Genomic DNA, 23,621 nt, shown 5'->3' on the forward strand with positions numbered 1-23,621 from the left:
TTAGTGGAGCTGAGCAGAGATTCTCTTTGAATTTGGACACCTGAAGGAATAAGTCAGTCATAAAAAAATGACTTGATTCTAAGAATGAAGTACTCCCTTCTCTTCCTAAAGTAAAGGAATTGAATTCCATGGCTGGACATGTTCCATTTAGCCAGGATATACTGACTGCTCTTCTTGATATAGGTTTGCTGTGTATCAGTAACTGGATTTCCAAATTGCATTCTCTCATGGCTGGGAGAGTATGGAAAACTGTAGTTTTCTTTTAGCTGTAACTGTAACTGTAGTTACTTTTAGCTTTGCCAAACTGATTTTTGCCTAGCATACTGGCCTGCACCATAGATTTTCCTTCCAGCTCAAGACAACTTTTCACAGTTCACAATTTAGGTAAAATCAATCAAAAGAAACATCATATCAAAGTGTCCATCAGCACACTGAGCCTGATAGAAATCGTAAGGCTTTCTTTTAATCGTATTATTCTAAAAAGCATTCCAGGACATAATATATAATTTAATGGTTTTACACTCTTTTTCCTTCATTTGCTAATGAAAGGAAGATCAGAAAAGGGTGGAGAGAGAGTAACTTTTTCCCTTCCATCTTCAGCCTTTTAAAGGTCTTGTTGATAAGTGAATTGGTGACATACATCTGCCTTTTTAAACAAAACACTATCAGCTGTTAAGTACAGAGCCTTGATTCCATCTTTCTCCATGGTTGTCATTGACACAGGAAAAGGGTATAGTTGCACCTGAATCACTCCTAATCACCCCTTCCATTAGTAGCCCAAAATATGCCTCAGCTACCAAACAGGCTGTGTTTATCTGTGTTTCTACAGCTCAGCACATCCTAGAAACAGAGCGCCTGTAAGGAGTTGTGGGTGGAGGCAGGGCAGGCAGCGGAGCCAGATAAATAGCACCCTGTCACAACTCTTGTTCTTTCTGAAGGACAGGCTCATTATAGGTGGTTTTAGTGGTGGCTCAAAGTACCTAGAACTACAGATTATCTGGGCCTAGCTTGGTAAATAGTGGCCAAGATCCTAAATCACTGAGTGTAAAGTTCTACAGGCAGAATTGCACTATATCAATCCTCTTGCCTCTCCCAGGACTCACCATTTTGCTGTGATATCCTCCCCCATTTAGCAAAGAATGGATTGGAGAAGAGTCTGGCTATGTCCCCACAGCCAGATGCAGAACAATCACATCATCTGCTGCAGTCCTCTCAAGGTCTCAGTAGATGGTGTCATGCTTCTGAATCTGATTATGGGCAAGGATACCAGGACAGGTTGGGACATGAATGTTGAACTCCCTTAAGATTAGGCTGGGTGGTGGTGACGTTGAGCCTCTCGTCCACAAATGATCAGGCACCAAGAATCAGGACCACCAAGACTCCTGTGTAGTTGAACACCCTGAGGAACTATCATTCAGAAGCATCCTAGTGTACAGCCATCTTTGTATCTGCTTGTTTTTCCTTTTCTTGATATATTAAATTTTATTCTTTAAACAATTGTAGGATATTATATTAAATACCTTGTAACTGTCTTCATACACACTGTTAACTGCTTTAAATAGTGGCATTATTAATATTAATACATTCATCCCTCCCCCCAGAGGACCCCCGTGAATGTTGAAAAACCACAAATAACAAAAACATTGTTTTTACCTGAGAGAATACCTCTCTAGGAATCTATAGGTCCTCCAGTGCAACTCTGTGGTCAGCATCTGCCAGACATTGACATTGACCATAGAAGTGCTCTGCAAGAGCTACAAATGCCTAATGGGGTGTTTTCTCTAGGTCCTTCAGTGTGACTTTTGGTTAAGGCTGACCATAGAGTTACACAGGAGGACTTAAATTCCTAGAGAGAAGATACTGTATTAATAAAATCTGTGAATAATCAAATCCACAAATGTGGAGAGACAAGTGTATTCACTGTATGGTGCTGTAATCATTTAAATGGTATGAATACTATAGTTGTGGAGTGCAGATGAACATTATATGTTTAAAGGGATAGTAATGATGGAGACACATAAGGTGAATTAGGTGTTCATTTGTGCATCAATGTGTGATCTGTCTCCTCTTGATGTTAACGGATCTTCTCATGATCACTTCCTGAGTCCCACTCTTTTCTCTCTCCTAAGAATGTAACTAGTGGTAGCTCTGCAGGCTTATCTACACCAAAAGTTCTTATAATATTTTCCTACTCTGAATCATAGGTGGGGAACAAATGGCCTTCAGATGCTACTAAGATGGAAACCCCTAGCACTCCTCACCATTAGTTGTGCTGGCCAAAGACGATGGGAACTGCAATCCAGCAATATCTGAAAGGTTACATTGTTTGATCCCCTTACTCTAAATGGCCCTTCAAATACCACTCTTCTACATATACAGTATCCAGCCCAGATGGTATGTCACTGGAAAGTCTACAGAAGCAAGGCAATATCAGTAATTGCATACTCTCTTTTAGGACAGCTTAAATTCCAGAATCAACTCTCTCTTTGGACAGATTGGGACAAGTGCTTCAGGCAACAGATGTTTGGGGCAGGCAGAAATGGCCAGGGAATTCAGAGAATTATAGTCAAACTTTTTTTTCTTCCAAGCCCTCTTCCCAAATGCTACACCCCAACCCCTTAGGAAAGCTGAAGATAATGCAAGTAGCAAGTGCGACAGTGAGATTTCAGTTCCTGTGAAAAAAAGAGGGCACAGAAGAGTCTTACATATTGCTCAGTGATCTGCTGGTGGATGTCCATGTCTCCCAAGCCAAGGGTTAGTTCTCCGTTACCTGTGATTACAGCACAGTAAGTGGCTGTTTTGTGTCCCTCCAGTTGCAAGATGCCTCCCATATCCTCAAAGCAAAGCAGAGAGAGAAAAGAAATATAGTGAAATATTTTTACATTTCTGCAGCTCCCACCAGCTCTTTCAAGTCTCGGGGCTTAAAAGCAAAATGTATGCTGTCCCTCCTATCTAGCTCTAGTTGTACGCAAATAACAATCTCAATTGGATAAAGAATCCAGCTTCTGATTCAATGTGGTCTGGATTAGCATCATGATTGCACAACAACAAACATAGTGGAAACACACCAGTCCTTGAGTGTGATCCTAAATCCTCTTGGACTCAGTGGGATGTATGTAAACCCAGCTTTTTCTGTCTTGTTTCAATTGGCTTTCCAAATCCCAGTCCCACTTCTACATTCCCCTGGATTTCAAAATTGAAGAGGAGTCTCAGAGTTATCAGAGGGCCTAGAATACATTTACATCCCAACTTTGTGAAATTTCTATTTCTAGTTGCTGCCCCTGTTTGCAAAAGGAAGATTGAATATTCTGAATAATAGAATATTTGAAGAACAAATCACAGAAAGATGATTATGAAGAGTAGTGATAAATAGGAGTCTTCTCACTTACTACCCAGACACAGGCATATACAGGGACTTTCCTTCAGCTTTCTTATGGATTGGCTTTGTTTTGCTTTTGCTTTGTTCTTTGATATTTGGGTGGATAATAGGGACACTATTCAGGAAGGGTCGGAAATTGTCACTACCTTGCTCAATGTATTTAAAGTACTTATTGCATGTTTATCTCTCACATGGTCCTCCCTCACTTTATTCTCACAACAACCATCTGTAATAGATTTAGACTAACACAGATAATGTGTGGCTCAAGGTCCCTTGAGTGGGAATTTGAACTCAGGTCTTTCGTGTGCTCACACTCTAATCACTAGAACAACGGCAACAAATGTTCTTAAAAATATACTATTACTCTTGCCAAACTGAATATTGAATGTAACCAAGGGGTGATTTTGGAAAGTTGCTGTGAATCCTTCGTTCCCCAACTTGTCTACTAATATGTGAAATGGTATCCCTGTTGACAGCAAGCTTTGAAACCAAATATATGACTGAAATAATCATTTAAATCCTTCAAAACATTGAGTTTCCCCCCTTTTTTCTTCCTGCAAAAATAAGAGTCAGAAATATGTTGTTAAAAACAAGTGAAGGTATTAGAAAGCTGCTGTCTCCTGAGTTTGAATGTAGCCACAAGGAGTTTTAAACCTTCTGGGTATACAATATCCACTGTTTTTTGTGGGTTTTTCGGGCTATGTGGCCATGTTCCAGAAAAGTTTCTTCCTGACGTTTCGCCAGCATCTGTGGCTGGCATCTTCAGAGAATGCTTTGCCTGGAAAAAGTTGGGTGTATATATACTGTGTGAGCCTGGGAATGCAGGAGTGATTTGCAGCGTATTGTTCTGTGCTGATGGCTGGCCTCAGGCTGGGAGGCTAATGCAAAAGAGGATTAGTGTCTGTTAATTGGTGATCATTATCTGCTGGGAAAGCCCCTGACTCTGAATGGTTTCCCATTTGCATTTGCTGAGTCCTTATTTTGCTATTCCTCAGGACTGGTAACCAAATTTTGTTCACTTTAAGGGTTTCTCCTTTCCGGTTGAAATTGTCAAGGTGTTTGTGGATTTCAATGGCTTCCCTGGGTGTTCTGACATGGTAGTGGTTGGCATGGTCCAGAACTTCAGTATTTTCAAAGAGTATTTTATGCCCAGGATGGTTAGTGGCATGTTCTGCTACTGCTGATTTTTCTGGCTGGCCCAGTCTGCAGTGTCTCTTGTTTGCACACTGCATTTGGTGGTCTCTATGTAGACTTGTCTGCAGCTGCATGGTATGTGGTAAACTCCTGCAGCTGTGAGAGGGTCTCTCTGGTCCTTGGCTGATCAAAGCATTTGCTGGTTTGAAGGTTGTGCTTCCTCACCACTTTGCCTATTCTGTCTGTGGCTCCTTTGATGTATAGTAAAAATACCTTCCCTTTGGGTGGCTGCTTGTCTTCACTCCTCTGGGTTTTCCTGGGCCTGGCAGCCCTTCCACTGTATTCTTGTGGAGAAGCCCTGTTGTGAAGGGAAGCTGTGAGAGAACATCTGTGATTTCTTGCTTGCTGGTCACACACTTTGGCATCTTCCCTGTAATTGAAAGGAACAGCCTCCAAAGAACTAGCTGCATAGGTCTTTTGTAGCAAAAGTAATGCCCTTTATAAAATAAGGACCAAAACCAAGATCAAGTCCTTCCCAGTATAAAAAGATTTTTTTTTTTTGCAGAGCTGTTAAACAGTAATCACATGCTATGAGCTACCATATGCTTGCAGTAACGCATGACAGATTCAGAATGTTCATCTTTCCCCATGACTGAGATAAAGAATGGAGTCTTCCCAAGACGGCTTAAGCAATCTGAAACCAGAAAAGAGAAACAGAACAAAACTGGACTGTGTAAAAAACAATCTTGTACCTGACGTTCCAGACAGAAACCTTGGATGGAGGGCATGGGCTAATTAAAGAGCAGCTGTCTTCTCTCTGTTTTGTACAGGAAGCTGCCTTACAGCAGACCAGACTATTGTTCCCTCTAACCCAGTATGATCACTACATTCAAGCTCAGCTCATTTCAGAAGATAAACAGTGTTGAGATTGGTTATTGCCTGGATGGGGGACTATGAGATAATAACAGGCCAAAGATATATCTGTCAACATTTCACAGATGAACCAGGGTCTAATCTGCACTGTAAAAATAATGCAATATGACACCATTTTAACTACCATGGCTCAATGCTGTAGAATTCTGGGATTTGTAGTTTGTTGTGACACCACAGTTCTCTGGCAGGGAAGGCTACATACCTTACAAAGCTACAAATCCCAAAATTCCATAGCACTGAGCCATGACAGTTAAAGCTGTGTCAAACTGCATTATTTTTGCAGTGCTGATTAGACCCAGGACAAATGTGGCCAAGCAACTTCACAGTGTCATCAAGATGGCAAAGTTATTAATGAGGAATAGCACACAAACTAGGAGTAGCTGCAACAATTTGTTTTCACTTGAGCTTACAGGGAAGGGCAAGGTTCTTCTCCCTCCTCTTTTCTCCTCTCTTTTGCATTAATTGAATGCTACTTCTGCTTTTAACTCAGCTTACAACAATTAAAGTAAGCCAAGTGCAAAGAGAGAAAGTGGGAAAGAGAGAAAGAAACTGGAACTTTTTAAAAGGCAGCAAAAAACTGGTATAGCAAAGGATTAACTTGGGGCTCATTCCCATTGGAGGAATGACTCGATTTCTTATCTGGCTTGGCTATGTGTCAAAAATCAATTCCAAAAGGTTCCTCGTCCCCACTACAAACAAGATTTACCTTACTCCAGAGTAAGCGTGGCTTTTTTGGCATGATTCTTGTTCCCATTTGTGCTCCAGGTGTCAATCATTTGACAGCAGGACTGGAGGAGGGAGGGAGAAGCCCCCAAGTTGGGGATGGAATTGAGGGAAGAAGGTCTGGGAAGGAGGGAGAAATGGGGGACTTCTGCGAGCAGGGAGGGAGAGAAATGGAGGACTCGGGCAAAGGCAAGGCAAATGGGCGACTTCTGGGAGTACTGGGAGGGAGAGAAACAGGGGGACTTCTGGGAGCAGTCTTGCTCTTCTCAATGGGCTCAGGAAAAAGCAGACTGCTGCAATCTCCCCTAGCTTGTTTGTTCTTCCTCATGAATACCTTTTGCCATCTTGACCACACTCCAATGTTGCTTGGCCTCATGCATCTCAGTTTTCATCTGTAAAATGTTGGAGGGTACGCACATACTCAACAGAATCCAATTAATTATAAAGGAGCTGAATCTGGCCCCTTTTTGTATTTTTTGAATTAAAGTATCACACCTATGGTATGTGATGCAAAATTTTCTATTTTTGTTATTTGTGCCCACTGTCATAGCCTTTACTGTACTTGATACACGAGTCTAATGTAAACAGCTGAGGGCCAGTCTATCTGATAGCAACTTCAAACTCCTGTGCTGTACACACTGAAAATAAATTCCTGGGTTCAGCATTTCCTTCTGCCTTCCAGGCTATTATTTTACACCCATTGGTGGACTTTCACACTCTAGTAAAAAAATAAACTAGACCCCACAAGAATGAAGTCTATCCATCCCTGCTGAAGTGGATGAATTACCTGCTAGATTTCTTCCCACACCACCAAATGATTGTCTCACTGTTGAGGGATTTGTCTGCCCCCCATGCTGCAAGTACAGAACAGAAGTTAATGGAATTAAACAAAAGGAAAATGCTCTGTGATCTTCTTGTACCCATATTGCATTCCTGTATCTACTTGGTTTAATTCACTTGAATGTAAACATTATCACACCAGCCTTATGTCTCACAGCAATCATATTATGAAAGGAAACCGGAACATACTGCTTTGAAAATTATTCTTATCACACCTCTCTTCTTTCGTGCAACTGCACTGCTTTGAAACCTCCCCCCACCCCAGGTGTGATAAGTTTTTTTGCTGCAGTTCTGGCATTATATCAGTCGGTGCCATGAAGGGACCTGATTCTCCCCCTCTCTACTGTTCCCCCTCAATATTCCAAAGCAGGCTAACTCAGTGTCTGATTGTTATTTATTTTTAATTTTGCCATGTTTGAGCAATTACAGCAAAAAATTAAAATTATTTTACAGTATTTTATTATTCTGCTGTAAGTATGGAGATATCGCAAGATAAAAATATAAAAACCCAACAGGTGAGAAGTTGACCTGCTTTGGAATAGCAAGTGGGAGAGGAAAGAGATTCAGGCTCCATCCTGCTATGTGACCGTTGTAATGCTGGATTGAACTGAAAAGACTTTTTGCACCCACACAGCTGTGCTACAATAGTGACATTGAGAGCTATTGATGGGTTTTGCCCATCAATGACAGCTGTATTACAAAAACAAATGTAAAGCAGGGCGACAGTAGGATGGACACAATGTCATGTGATAAGTACTGACCAAAGACACCTTTATCCTGTTAAAATTCCACTTTTTAGCCTCATGTGGTAAAGTCCTTACTTCAATTGTCATCAATGGAAGGTTTCTAAAAAGTGCACCTGCTAACCCAGGGGTGAAGGTGAGGAGGCAACCAAGATAATTGTTGAGAAAGGATTTGGAGGGGGCTCTAAGTCAAATGCAGCTTCTCTACATTGGACAAAAATGTCAAACTGCTTCCATAGGGGAATTTATGGATGTGTAAGACACCAACAAGATTCTGGACATTGCTCTTGGGGAAAAAATTAATTACAAAACACTTAAAGAGAAGAAACTAATTTAAAATGGAAACCAGCACCCATTGTAAGTGTTGCATCCCACCATGATTCAGACAGGACCTTTATTTAGGCACAACTGAACTAGATAATAATAACAATATTTAATCTGTCATGCCCTTGCGTCATCTCTGCCATTAGTTTGGGCTGACATCCAAAAGGAGCTGGGCTACAGCTATTCTTTACAACAGGGGTAGGCAACCTTTTTGAGCCGGGGGCCGGGTTGCTGTTCCTCAGACAACTGGGGGGCCGCGTGCCGGGGTGGAGCTTCCACCCTCCGGGGGTGGAGCCACATGCCGGGGGCGGAGCTTCCACCCTCTGGGGGCCAGGCCTCCTCCTCTTTGCCGGCCCCTGACGGGGCCCCAGGCCCCATCAGAGGCCGGCAAAAAAGCCAGCGGGGGCCGCCAGCGCTAGAGGCCTCCCCCTCTTTGCCGGCCCCTGATGGGGCCTGGGGCCAGCCCTTTTGCCATCGCTGGGGCCTTCCAAGAGGGCTCTGGCAGCGGCAGCGGGCCTCTTGGAGGGCCCCAGTGGAGGCAACAGTCTTCCCAGAGGCCTGCTGCCGCCGTCGCAGCCCTGTTCGCAATCAGTGGAGGCAAGGGCCGGCCGAAAGGCCTCCATGGGCCGCATCTGGCCCGCGGGCCAGAGTTTGCCGACCCCTGCTTTACAATCAACTGATTCCTATTACTTTCTAGTCTCCATATTTCTTCTGGAAAAGAAACACCCACTAACATTTACCATGTTTTTTTTTCTTCTTCTCTGTCTCCAAAGATTAAGAAGTGTTTTCTTAATTAATTTTTAATTAAATAAGCATTGCACTATTCCATTTCTCCTCTCCAACCACATATCAGCTAATCACAAATGTGGTCAGATGCCTGGCTGTGGAACAAAGTCCTTGGGAAAAGAAGCATGTTATATCACTTGGCATCCAATGTTCCAGCCAGACACAGGGCAAAGCAAACATCTTTTTGTCTATTTATCAGCTTTAAGCCTCCCTTTCTCCCTACACCAGGGGTAGGCAACCTTTTTGAGCCGGGGGCCGGGTTGCTGTCGCTCAGACAACTGGGGGGGGCTGAAGCCAAAAAATAAATAATTAAATAATAAATAAATAAATAAATAAATAAACCGGGACAAATGTAGGACAAAATTTTCAAATGGAGGACACTTTTATAAAAATGGAGGACACACAAAAAAAATGCTGATTTTTTAAAAAATGTTAATATAAATGCATGTTTCTGAGGCTTCTATAGACAACTGCTCCCCAAAGGTCCCGGCGGGAATTGGCGGCAGGACTGGGCTGGGGCCGGTCCCAAGGCCTCGCCGGGCTAGATCCGGCCCGTGGGCCGCAGGTTGCCTATCCCTGCCCTACACAATCCACTCAGTTGGGGGTTTGTCACCTGTGTTTTTATTCCTCATAATTCATAGGGGCCATATTATGTTTTCCATTGGATACGGGTTGCATGACAATCACTGCTTATTACAGCAATACCTACAACCCATAAAAGTGGGATAAAAAGCAGGTTACATCACACCTACATAGTGCAAAACAGCAGTAGCTTAATGCCAATATCTCTCCGTGTGGAAGAGTTCCCACTTTATTTATTCCTGTAGGGTTCCAGAAGTCTCAAACCAGCATTTGTGGCAGCTGGAACTATCCATTTCACTTCTTGCAATGTGCTTTAGATTTCTAGAAGAAACTACCTACAGCAGTCCTGTCCTGTTCTTTGTTGCATTACAATGGCCCAGTATATATGGGCATTTGATTCCATGCCAGCTTCCTGTTTAATTAGCAGCCTGTTCAATACTTGTTTGCAGCCAGGCATTCATCCTTTATACTACCAAAGATCCAAGAAAACTGGCATAGCAAATTACTAGTATTCAGAATTCAACAGGCCAAAAATAGTGACCTGTTGTTGCTCAATGGCACCTCCCATCATCCCACAACCAATGGATACACTGACTGAAGTTTATAGAAGTTACAATCCAACTTCATGTTTTCCACTCCTGTAAGAGATCAATGTGTTGTTGTTGTTACATGCCCTCAAATAAATTCCAATGTATGGCAACCACATTGCAGGATCCAGATTTATTCAGAGAAGGTTTGCCATTGCCTTCTTCTAAGAGAATATGACTTGCTAACATTTTGTGGGTTTCCCTGGCTAAACAGGGATTTGAACCCTGGTCTCCAGAGTCCTAATCCAACAGAGTCCTAATAAAAACAACTACACCATGCAGGTTCTATAATGTCATTTAAATATCACTAAATGCAAATTACCAGTATTGTTGAATCTTTGGCCTTGACTATGATGTCAACATTGATGCCACCAATGACCACCTGAAAATAAAACAGAGTTGGAAAAATATCATAGCATTGCTATATGTCACCTGTCTTTATCTTCCACACTTTTCCACTGTCAGGCATGATCAACCTATTAATAGAGCATTTGATCCAAGTCCTGCCCAACAGAGGTGTACAGCAGTGGTTTAACTTTGTTATTTCCGACCTATGATGACCCTAAGGTGAACCTATCATAGGGTTTTCTTGGCAAGATTTGTTCAAAGGAGGTTTGCCATTGCTTTTCCTTGAGGCTGAGAGCATGTGCCTTGCCCAAGGTCATCCAGTAGGTTTCATGGCCAAGCTGGGAATGGAACCCTGGTCTCCAGAGTCATAGCCTAGCACTCAAATCACTGTGCCACACTGGCTAACTGGTTCTAATTGTGGGAAAAAACAATCAGCTAACTAATAATTATTTCCCATAACTTAGAGCAATTGCCAGAAGGCTTGGGCAGACTGTTTGTGCTTTCCAATTATCTTCAACTCATATAATTGCCCCACCGATCCAGCAGGGCTGAAGTGCCTAAATGTGGGAACATGTACACTCTAAACAGAAGCAAAATAAGAGTTAATGAAAGAAAGCACAATAAGTGACATTTGTTTGAGTGCCCCTTTGGCTGAAACACACTAAGCATTTGTCACAAAGTATGTTGCTACCTACGAGCACTCTTCCTGTTTGATTACTGCAAAGTTTACAGTGGTTTCCAAAAAAGCATAGCTGTGATAAAATATCTGTCATCATTATTTACCTTCAAATCAATTCCAACATATGGCAATACTAAGGAAACCTATCAGGGAGTATTCTTGGAAAGGCTTTTTTTTAGAGGATGTTTGCTATTGCCTTCCTCTTATGTGGAGAGAGTGTGACTTGCCCAAGGTCACCCAGTAGGTTTCCTTGGCTGCATGTAAACTTGCAACCTGGTCTCCTGGAGTCCTAGTCCAACACTCAAACCACTATACTATGCAGGCTCTCCTTGTGTATGTCATCCTTAATCCATTGGCAGACCCACTGAATCAAGTAGCAATATGATTTCCATTCCAAGGGAAATGGTCTTTAAATATGTCAGATGATTGCCAAAAAATTATCTCTTGTGTCTCTAGTCACTTGTTTGCACAGAGCACAGGAGCGACCTTTGCTGCCATGGAAGAAACATCAAGATTCGTTACAGGGTGCCCCTCTAATGTTGGCCTAACAGCTTCTTTCCATATCTGATCACATAAATACAGGGGTTTTCAAGGTGCCGATGAAGTGGCCACTCTTCTCTTGGCAGCAAGATGCTTTTAGACAAGCAGTTGTGGCACCCTGCAGTTGCCTGTCAGAAGGTGCTCTATGGCTGGTAGAGAAATGGACACTTCTTCACTCAGTACCCTGCTCCCCAATGCCTTGGAAATGCCTATGTTAGTGGTGCTGCCTGGCTTCTAAGAAGGATGGTGTGTGTGTGTGTCATATTTGGAGACATAGCTATGACAAATGAGTTCTGTCATCATAGCTACATCTCCTGATGAAGGATCTCGGGAAATATATTATGAGTCGCACCGTGCCTTATATAGAATTACTTCCAAACTCTAACATGATTCAGCAGGTGTTTTTGTTTCCCACCCATCTTGTCTGCAACTGAGCCTTAATGCCATCAATCAGCATGATCATGGAACTAGATTACATGTAATGGCTGTTCCAGTTCAGTTCCTTCCTGAACAGGAGAGTCCTGCATACAGAAAATTCACACATAACATCTTAGTCTTCCCCAACATGGCAGATTGAATTTTTGTTAAACCACAGCTCTCACCACCCCTTAAAGATGACCACCGTTGCCACTGAGAGATGTAGTCCAACAGAATTAGAGGGTTCCCCATGTGCAGAAAGTACATGTACATGATTTAAGTCCCTGTATGTGCCACTGTTTAATAACGAATACAGCCCAAAATGGTTCCTGCTCAGCAAATCAGTCCAGGTATCAGTCCAACTCCAACAAAAATAGCAGAGCCCTGCACTCCAACTTGATGAGCAAATGATCAAGAATAAAGATATTTCTCTGGAAAAACTGGCATCTCTAGCAAGGCTGAGTACTCACTGGTCTTGGAACAGTAGATACATATTCATTTTGAGGCAAGCTATTTCTTTGTCCCTGGGCTCTCTGAATCTTATTCAGGGCTACAGCTATGCGACTGCCCACTCTGGCATTGTTCTTAATCAAAGCAATATCTGAAGGGGGACTGATGAAAGGAAAGGAAAGCAACAACAAACCAGGAACCAAAAGAAAAAATGCATGTAAGCAACTGGTACAGGGATCTCTTGCATCTAAACCAAGGGTGGGAATCATACAACCCTTCAGATGTTGTGAGAATGCAACTCCCAGGATTCCACACAATTTGCTACATTGGGAAGCACTGCTGGGACTTGCAGTCTCACAATGATATGATTACATCTCTTGATCTATGTCCTTCTAGAGTGACTACTTACACATCATCTTGTTGTTGTTACTAATGCTCAAAGTTGGCTTTGGGGGAGCCTATGAATGAGAGACCTCCAAGAGCCCCGGTCATCAACAAGCCCTGCTCAGGTCCTTCAAATTCAGGGCCAGTTTTCACAATTGCATCCATTCACCTGTTATACAGTCTTCCTCTTTTCTTACTACTTTCTACCTTGCCAAGCATTACAGTGCGCCTGCGTTATTTGCGGGTGCGCTATAACGGACTTGAGTGTACGTGCTTAAGCCGCAGGGAGGGCGCGGAGCGCCATGGGCAGCGCGTCCCATTCAAATGAATGGGGCACATGCCCATGGCACCCTGCGTGCTCCCACGCCGCTGAGCCATCGCGCACACAAGCCCCATTCAAATGAATGGGGCTCACCCATTCAAATGAATGGGGCTCAAGCATACGCAGAATTAGCCTTACGTGGGGTGTGTGTATGTGTGTGTGTGGAACGGATCCACCGCGTAAGGCAAGGGTCCACTGTATTATATTTTCTAGTGAGTTATGTTTTATCATGATATGTCCAAATTATGACAGTCTCAGTTTAGTCATCTTGGCTTCAAGGGAGAGTTCAGGCTTGATCTGCTCTCAGACCCATTTATTTGTCTTTTTGGCAGTCCATGGCATACTCTGAACTCTCCTCTGACACCACATTTCAAATTTAGCTGATCTTTTTCCTGTTCAGCTTTCACACTGGAAATACAATGGCATGGACAACCCTGATTCTGGTATTCAGTGATATGCCTTTACTCTTGAGCATGTTGTGTAGCTCCTGTTATTAACAGCCCTGTTATGGTCTTGCAGACTCAGGACCATGAGTTTCTCCACTGAGTCTATGCACCTGCAATGTGGAATTCCTCTTTACCTACTGCCTTCCAGCACCTTCACAGAAGGAAATGCATCATCACCACCAAAACAAAATGTGAATTTGATCAAATCTGAGACGGACAGACACGACACACAAATTTAGAAATTGTAATGAGGCACACCACATCCCTGTTTGATCTGCTCTCTAGGTGCTAACTTCAAGGCCTAGAGCAGTGGTTCCCAACCTGTGGGTCGGGATCCCTTTGGGAGTTGAATGACCCTTTCATGGGGGTCGCCTAAGACCATTGGAAAGCACCTATTTAATTACAGTTATGAAGTAGCAATGAAAATAATTTCATGGGTTTGGGTCACCACAACATGAGGAACTGTATTAAGGGGTCACGGCATTAGGTAGGTTGGGAACCACTGGCCTAGAGAGATAACAATCTCTTCTTAGGCCTCTTTGCCTTCAAACTGGACTTGGAGTGGGTGGCCCTTTAAATAAGAACATACATTCAAATAAGAGAGAGTCCTCTTTAAAGTAGGACAGCTGGCCCTCTGATGCCTTCTGATCCCACAGTTCCTATACAAGGGGAAACAGTTCCCCATGAATCATCCATGAGACTCACTATTTGAATTTGGGCAGATTGCCACAAGAATATACGGATAAGTAAGGATCCTACTGGATCAGACTAAAATTTTGTCTAGCCCAAGTTCCTGCTCCTTGCAGTGGCTAAACATTTGTCTCTCTACCCAGCATCAGAGCATCTGGCTTGTATCATGTGTGGCATGATGTGCCGCCTCTCTTGGGAAGAAAGAGATTCAAATCTGTGTGCATAAACAAAACAAACCTAATCTGGAAGAAATTTAGGGTACTATTTTTTCCAGAATTCCAGACTTTATGAAAACTTGAAGACGTTATAAACTGGCTTTTTGGACTATATTGCAGGAGAATACCCAGAAGGCACCAGACCTTGACTATATTTGATAGCTAAGCAAGGTCAGGTCTGGTTAGTACTTTAATGGGGGAGGGAGGGTGTCAAGAAACCAGGTGCTCTTGTCTATATTTCAGATGAAGGCAATGGCAAAACACCTCTGAATAGTCCCTGCCTAAAAATATACCAATTAAATTCATCAACAGGTGGCATCTAGGCCCATAAATGTACACACATTACTAGGAAAGGATACTGGCTTTCAGAGATTCCCCTTTGGATAATTCATTCACTCTCTGCAGCAGGAAGGGTGTGAGTTCTTTTCCCATGATACCTTTTCCCCTAAAAATGTAACAAGAAGTATCCAGGATGAGAACAGATAATCAAGTTACAGAATATCACTTATTGACTGATTAATATGAACAATGCATAATTAAATGCCTTGGGTATCTATAGTAAAATAAAATTTAAAAAAATACCAACTTATTTTTCTACCTTGTGACAGCCGGCATATCTATTCTACAAACCCATTACCCCCCCCCCCAACCAAAGATTGTGTACAAATACATCACTGTAAAGGTGTGCCTGGATGTCTATAATCTGAGTAGTCTGTCTGCCAAGAAAGCACACAATCCACATTTTGTTTTAACAAATGTGATGATGGGCGATCTTCTCTGTCAGATTGAATGAAGGATAAAACTATTCTGTGTGTTGACAGCAGAAGCCACATGTACACAGAACTGACTGGGTAGAAACAGGGGATGACAGAATCCAAATAGGTTTTTCTAAGTTTTAGAATATATTCCACTCCAGGAGCAGCAGTGGGAGAAGGTACATTTAACTGAAGCTTATAATCTATGCTAAGCTTCTAAGCGCAGATACTAGCATGAACATAATTGCCTACATAATTACAGGTTTAATCATTACAAAAAGAGGGATAGGACTCAAGAAATTCTTACCGAGCCTCCTCCAAGGCCTGCTGGATTGCTTCTTCAATAAGGTGTCCGGATGCTGCTTGTTCCTTTGGACAAGGCACTGCAATCAGCACTCCACTGTCCAATTGCAAGGCCAATGATTTGTCTGAGAAAGAAGATTAATCTAATGTGACATAGTCTTTCTTTTTATTTCTAAAGTGATGGGAGAAAACTGCTATTGTTGTTTCTTTGCAAAGGTGGAGGCATACTGTTTTGTACCTCTTGTACACTACTTTTGAGAACAAGACAAACTGCAGACTTGAGAGTCAACAGCACCTAGTATTCATTGGCAGCCTCCCATCCCAGTACCAACCAGGGCTGACCATGCTTGGTTTCCAAGATCAGACAGGATCTGGCACTATAATTGTAAGATTTCTGAAACAGGGTGGATTAGCTATCCTCCCAGTTCCTTCTCCACTGAGTGATTCTATGATTCTAGTGATCATGCATACCTAAAGCAACTTTTTCTGATCCCAGCTGACTGGGATGACAGAGTAAGAAAAATGAAAAAATATCCCACTATCCTCCACAGCCACAGAACTTCAGAAACATAGCTCTGTTTGCAATAAGGACTTCGAAACTCCCATTGTTTCATGATCCATTATATTTTTGATCTTTTCTTCCCTGGCAGTACAAAGTCAGATTTTGAAATACAACTGTTCCTTTGGCTGCCCTAATTCTCTTGATCTACAAAAATAGAGGGCATAAGAGCAGAAATCTGAGGTTTAAGGACCAAGGGGAAAATGAAAATGAAATCAGATGATCGATTAGAGGAGACAAATGGATGTGGGAAATCTCTAGAAAGCCTACATTTTCTTTGGGGCAGGAAGTGATGAAACATGCATGGGGAATTGCAGCAATGCATAAACAAAGCTAAACTTGCAGCAATTCCTTTTTTGGATTATAGCCCCTAGAATCCTCTGGCCAGTATGACCGCTGGTAGCACTGGGCAATGTAACCATTGGATTCAGGGAGCTATAGTCCAGTACACTGATTTCTCAAACCCTGATTTAAATCCCAGTCTGACTCCACTCATGCAGCAAGAGCACTTTATTCCACCTACAGCTCACCAATCATTTGAGCAGCATCTTCCTCATTCTTCACCTGAAATGGTGTCTGAAAGCCACTCTGGTGTGAAAAGAAAGCTGGGAACTCTCTTGATTCTCCAAAAGTGGCCACACAGACACCTTGAGTTTCCTGCAGAGGTAGAAAGGGAAGGTCAACAGTCAAAGTAAAAGCCCAGATGGCAAGGAGAATGTGACTCTAGGGATTTTAATCCAAAAATGAACTGTTTCAAGCTCTGTACTTGACCACTTTTAGCCTACACTGATTACACTTTTCTCCAAACCTTCCAGTATGTTCCTTCTCATTATAAAATAAACAGAGTCATTTAGATGAATATGTGGAAATAAATAAAGGTAGTGGTATTGTCATTTCCTCCTGACTGGCAGTGACCTCACACTATTACATTGGCTTTCTTCATTGACCAATTACATGTTACATTTGCAAAGAAGGAAAATAATGATGACACCAGCGACAAAGGAAAAGGAAATAATAGAGACAATGAGTAGAAATGGATGGGTGGGAACACTGAAGGAATGAATACAAACCCTGATGGGAATGGCTTTTGTATTACAAGTTGAGTCTCTTTATAAAACTCTTATATCACCAATGTCAGTGTGAGAAAGCCTGGAGGCATAAAAATGTTTTTATCTGCTGCCAAAACTGAAGCAGGGGTGGAGCCATCCTGGCCTCTCTAAGGAGGGAGTTCCAGAGCCTGGAAGCCAGAGTTGCCAATTTCCCGGAACTTCCCCAGAATCCAGGGAATTAAATTAATTTCTTTCTGGGGATTTTGACTGAATATTCCATTAAATATTGGGGAATTCCAGGGATATTGGATTTTGGTAAAACATTCCAGGGAATATCTTTGAAGCTTGTTGGCAACACTGCTGGAAGCAGCCAATTAAAAGGCCCTCTCTCTTGTTCCCACCAAACCCACCTGAGACTGTGGTGGGACAGAGAGGAGGGCCTCTCTGGATGCTCTCAGTGTTCTAGTGGGTTCATAAAGGGAGATACAGTCCTTCAAATAGCCTGGACCCAAGCCATATAGGGCTTTATAGGTCAAAACCAGCACTTTAAATTGTGCCCAGAAACAGATCAGCAGCCAGTGGAGCTGTTGCAACAAGGGAGTTGTATGCTCCCTGTAGCCAGATCCAGTAAACAACCTGGATGCAGCTCTTTGGGCCTACTGACATTTCTGAGCAGCCCCACATGAAGTGCATTACTGTAATCCTACCGGGATGTAACCAAAGCATGTACCACCATGGCCAAATCTGACTTATCCAGGGTGCACCAGTTTTAGCTGTGGAAAAGCACTCCTTGTCACCACTGATACCTTGGCTTCCAGGCTCAGTGCTGAATCTAGGAATACCCTCACTTATGGCAGCCCGCTGAATCCCTATTCCTAGATCTATCTTTTGTCTAACCAGGAGAACCTCTGTCTTGTCTGGATTAAGTTTCAATTTGTTGCCCTCATCCAGTATATTAGAGCAGGATAGGAACAGCCTGCTTGGAATTAGGTGGAAAGGAGTGATAGAGCTGGGTATCATCAACGTACTGGTGACGCTTTACTCCCAAACTCCAGACAACCTCTCCCAGTGGTTTCATGTATGTGTTAAATAACATATGAGACAAAACTGAGCCCTGAGGAACTCCAAAGGACAGTAGCCAAGAGTCAAACAGGAATCCCCCAGCACCATCTTCTCAGAACACCACTCCAAGAAAGAAAGGAGCCACTGTAAAACCTCCAAGCCCCATCCCAGAGAGGTGAATCAGAAGGATACCATGATTGATGTATCAAAAACAGCTGAGAGGTCTAACAAAACCAATGGGATCACACTCCCTCTGTCTAGTTCCCTGGATATGTCATCCACCAAGGTGACCAAATCTATTTATGTTCCATAGCCAGGCCTAAAACCAGACTGACATGGATCTAGATAATCTGTCTCATCCAGCAATGCCTGGAGTTGAGAAGCAACCACACCTTGCCCAAAAATTGGAGACTGGCCTATAGTTATCCAGTAGAGTAGGAAAAGTAGGATCCAGGGAAGTTTTGTTTTTTTCAAGAGAGGTCATCACAGCCTCCTCCCTCCCCCACCTATTATTTCCTATTTTTCTATTACTATCCAACATACTCATTTGAATGTCAATAATTCAGGAATTATATTATTATCAGCCTTCACTTCCAGGTCCTCCCCTCCCCTGTGCAGTTAGCTTTACTTACCAAATATTCCAATGTCTTACCAATATCAAGTATCGACTTGATACCTGCAGAGATCACAGCAACTGGAGTACGACCCAACTCTGTCAGGTCTGCACTCACATCCAAAGCTGAAAAGGAGGCAATAATATATACTGGAGAACAAGATAGGGAAATAACATGCTGGAGAAAAGTCCTTTTGCCAGATTTCAAAGGCTTTAAAGTGGGCAACCAGGAAAAGGAAGCAAAATTCAGTATTGGCATAATGTATGAAATTGCCTTATACTGAGCCAGACCACTGGACAATGCTGACAAAGATAATTCTCTCTCATTGACAGTAGCTTCCAAGGCAGGATATTAAAAAAATCCTTTTTTGTATTACAACTAATGGCCATGCCATCTGGAAGACTGAGATTTGTGGTCAAAAGATAACCTTTCCAAGCTCTGATTTCTAGGGATTAAGAGCCAAACTTGATGTGAAATTAAATATATGAACATGCTTAACATGTCTTGATTTTACATTCAAAGCAGTATCTTGGTTTCTCCATGTATGTATTGAGGTTGTGACACACACAGAGAGAGAAGTTAATCAATTCTTCCAGTGTCGTAGCCCAGTTGAACAACCTGTCATTTCTTTCCTAAGAGAAATGGCCACTAGTATCCAGAAGAGCTTGCCTTTCAGGGCAAAGAATAGCTCATGGAAGATTTTCAGCCAGGCAATTAGGTGAAGCTACCTGATTCAGGCAACACAAGCACACAAAAAGAATGAATTGAAATCTGACTGGTTCAGCAAGACTTTTAATAGGTATTGAGTGGTGGTCTCAGCTGTGGGGAGGAGGTGACATTTGAACTCTACCTCATGCAAGAAAATGGCTGTGGCTTGCACTGAAGCTTTCAGTAGACAAAGGCCTGTTACAGACTGCCAAAATAAAGCTCTCATAGACTCTCTCATAGAATCATAGAGTTGGAAGAGACCACAAGGGCCATCCAGTCCAACCCCCTGCCATGCAGGAAATCCAAATCAAAGCATCCCCGACAGATGGCCACCCAGCCTCCATTTGAAGACCTCCAAGGAGGGAGACTCCACTACACTCTGAGGAAATGTGTTCCACTGTCGAGTCTCTTTGGAGGTATGCTATTTAAATGAAGCATGGGTCCTAAGAGTCCGGAGGTCGCGCCAAAGGGGGGGTCCATTCCTAAGCACTGGAGTGCAGCTTTGGTGCAGCTTCCGGATTCTTAGGATGCATGCATCATTTAAACAGCATACCTCCAAAGAGACTCAAAGCAGCTTTATCTTGGCAGTCTGTAACAGGCCAAAGCGTGTGAGGAATGGATCCCACAGTCCCCATCTGCTCCCACTACCCCAAAGTCTTCCACTGTTCTCTTGAAAGCAAAACCAAGAAATTTTACATGCTTTCTTACATTTAACATATCTAGAGATCTTTTCCAGCACCTGTTATCTGAGGCTGCTGACACAGTGGAGAAAAAAAGCAGTTTAACATCACTTTAAGTGCCATAGCTCAATGCTATGGAATTCTAAGATGTGTAGTTTTGTGAGCTATTTAGCCTTCCATTTGGATAGCTCTGGTGCCCCACTAAACTGAAAATCCCAGAATTCCATAACTTTGATCGATGGAAGTTAAAAGTGGTAGCTTTATTTCTGCAGTGTGACATCAGCCTAAGAGTCTATGACCAGGACGTTTGCATTCAAAACATATGATCTATTATGAGTGGCTTATGTCTCCTCCTTATACAACCAGCTGAAGATATTTTGCTGACTGAGAGGCAAAACCAGATGGCAACTTGCCCCTCCCCATTCCATGTTCAGAAACTGACTGGACTAGCATCTGAAATATATGTCAGTACTAGCAATCGGAATAGTGTCTTCCACTAAACCTGGGGCAATGGGCAGGCTGTCTGACTGGCACAAATAACTCTTTCCTCCAATACATCAGCCAGGGAGCCCAGGAATAATAGTTTGTGAGATTGCCACTCTTTCCTCTTTAAAGTATTTGACACCTGAGATGACTGCGTCAGTCTGCCTAATGGTAAGACCACACCAGCCTCTCCAGTTGGGAACCAGGAAAAGCTATACTATGTGCCCTGTGTAACTTAAAAGCCATTTGCATGTACTGTACATACTTAATTTGCATAGTAGGTTATTCTGCTAGGTATGAGGAGGGAGAAATCACGCTGGCATGGTAAAGGTAAAAGTATTCCCTGTTGACAAGGTTGTCAACTCATCTCCGACCATAGGGGGTGGTGCTCTTCTCTGTTACTAAGCTGAAGAACCAGCGTTGTCAGAGACTACTCTGTGATCATGTGGCCAGCATGACTGCACAGAACACTGTTTAGCTTCCCACCGAAGTGGTACCTATTTATCTATTTGCATTTGCATGCTTTTGAATTGCTAGGTTGGCAGAAGCTATGACTAGTGATTGGAGCTCAGCCCATCATGCGGGCCTCGAACTGCCAACCTGCTGATCTTGCAGTCAACAGAGTCAGTATCTTAACCATTTGAGCCACCGCATTCCTGGCATGGTACAAACAGTAAATAAAATGGAACAGTCCCAGTGTGGATTCACCTTTCATTGGTTAATCTTCCAATAACTCCCATACTCCAATAACAAACAGTAAATAAAATGGAATGGGCCCAATGTGTGGGTGGAAATCATGCAGTATTCCATATATATTTGAAAAATAACTCCCAGCAGCCCTTGCCAGCACAGTTTAGGGTGAAGAACACTGAGAGTTGGAGTCCAGCAGCATGTGGAGAGTTGTATGATTCCCATATCTTACCTGGTGTGGAATAAACAGATCCAAAAAAGATGAGAGGAAATGAAGCAGCATTTGGGAATTAAACCTTCGATTCAGAAGTAATATCATGCTTCTTACTTTTCTCTCCTTCACGGTGGACCCCTCCAATTCCTCCTGTCACAAACACAGGAATCTTTGCTTTGTGGGCCACAAACATGGTTCCTGCCACAGTAGTTCCACCAGATAAGCCCTGTCATGAAACAGACAGTCATAATCCAGACTGCATATGACTGAAGGAAATAATGGGTGTTTAGCCCACTCATTGATTTTACTACTGTCGGGCAAAGATATATATTTTTAAAAATTATAGGACCTTGGTCTGTTAAGACTGTAGAATCATAGAGTTGGAAGAGACCACAAGGGCCATCCAGCCCAACCCCCTGCCATGCAGGAACACACAATCAAAGCACTCCCAAGAGATGGCCATCCAGCCTCTGTTTAAAAACATCATTAGAAAAAAATTACAGATTGTCTTAGCACACACATACGGTATATACCCATGTGTAAGTCCAGAAATTTAGGTTAAAAAATCGACCCAAAAAACCTGGGTTGACTTATCCACGGGTCAATGTAAGTACTATATTTTTAACTCACATGGTGAAAGGCAAGAGTTTAATCTGCCTTGGAAACATTGACCCCGTTCTAGTCTCTTATCCATCCAGCCATTAGTATGAGTAGAAATAGTTATGCCTGCTGGAATTTTGTAAGTTCTTTGGCGTTGTTTTCCTTTGGTTCATCCACTTTAGATCTTTTGTTACATGCCCCTAGGTTTTACCCTCGACTTATCCACGAGTCATATCAAAATCCATAATTTTGGCCCCAAAACCTGCCCTCGACTTATATATGAGGTTGACATATAGTTGAGTATATACGGTATAGCTATATTTACATGTATAGATGTATACATGTACACACAAAACTCAAAGATTCCTCTCTTCAAAGGAAACTAAAGGCCACTCCAGCCCTGGTCAGCCCCTGATTGACATAGGACTGTGGTAACTGGATGGTCTGCTCTGAAAGCAGGCCACCACCGTAGTCCCAAACAGGCCACCAGTAAGGAGCACTTTTTCTACCCCCTTTTTTCCAGCAGCCAAAGGCCACATTCAGCAGTTCCAGAGTGGCTTCCAGCCAATCTGGGGGCATGTATCATCTGCATGCCATGCCCCCAAACCAGTCGGAAGCTGCTCTTTTTTTCCTGTGTGTTTTAGGCCTGAGTCTGCAGAAATTTTCCTGAACATCTACCTATTTGAGGAAATAAAAGTTCTGATCCCCTTCTGCAATGTTGAGATGTCCCTGACCTAGAATTGGCCCAGACAAACAAGAAAAAAAGAGAATTCTGTTCAATACCTGACTGAGAACATAGGGAATGTCTCTTCGAGACACTTTCACAACATTTTTGCTTTTTGCTAGAACCTCAAGTTCTTCATCTTGGAGGCCCACATGGATACATCCATTTAGAACACCAATTGTTGCTGGTACAGATCCATTTGTTTGTACAATTTCTTCCACCTCTCTTGCCATCCTACAGCAGTTCAGCATATGATAATACAAAAGAAGAGGTTTTAAAAAAGCAATCAAGGAAGGTAACTGAGAAAGAAACATCCTTGCCCAATTCCTTATCACATCTCTATTCACTTTTCCTTTTCTTCAGTTATTATTTATTTGCAAAGAATTAGACAAAACAAAGTTAATCATCAGATTAACTTTCTGGCTACATGGATAAATCTTCTATGGCCACTTTGTCAACAAACCACTCCTATAAATCCAGGAAGTGTCTAGTTATCTTTTAGCCCAGATCTTCCACAGTATTATTATTCTGGATGTGCAGGTTTAGAGTCTCCTTCCTTCAGCAGTCAGAAAGACACTACCTATACAGTGGTACCCCGGGATACGAATGCGCCGCCTTACGAAATTTCCGGGTTACGAAAAAAATCAATTGAAAAAAA

General features: G+C 42.6%; 1 protein-coding gene across 1 annotated transcript in view; it reads right to left on the reverse strand.

Annotated features, from left to right (window-relative positions):
- The window catches only part of LOC121930550, a 43,846-nt gene that overhangs the window by 15,871 nt on the left and 4,354 nt on the right, over positions 1–23,621 (reverse strand). The window contains 12 exon segments of the mRNA XM_042467013.1: positions 1–40; positions 2,706–2,834; positions 5,113–5,207; positions 6,957–7,023; positions 10,354–10,413; positions 12,486–12,616; positions 14,882–14,967; positions 15,585–15,705; positions 16,670–16,796; positions 18,883–18,989; positions 21,754–21,865; positions 23,023–23,197. The exon segment at positions 1–40 is cut by the window's left edge and continues 8 nt beyond it. Of these exon segments, the coding sequence (XP_042322947.1) occupies positions 1–40; positions 2,706–2,834; positions 5,113–5,207; positions 6,957–7,023; positions 10,354–10,413; positions 12,486–12,616; positions 14,882–14,967; positions 15,585–15,705; positions 16,670–16,796; positions 18,883–18,989; positions 21,754–21,865; positions 23,023–23,197 (1,250 nt within the window).

This window comes from Sceloporus undulatus, chromosome 5 (assembly GCF_019175285.1).
Source record: "Sceloporus undulatus isolate JIND9_A2432 ecotype Alabama chromosome 5, SceUnd_v1.1, whole genome shotgun sequence".
Taxonomy (NCBI): domain Eukaryota; kingdom Metazoa; phylum Chordata; class Lepidosauria; order Squamata; family Phrynosomatidae; genus Sceloporus; species Sceloporus undulatus.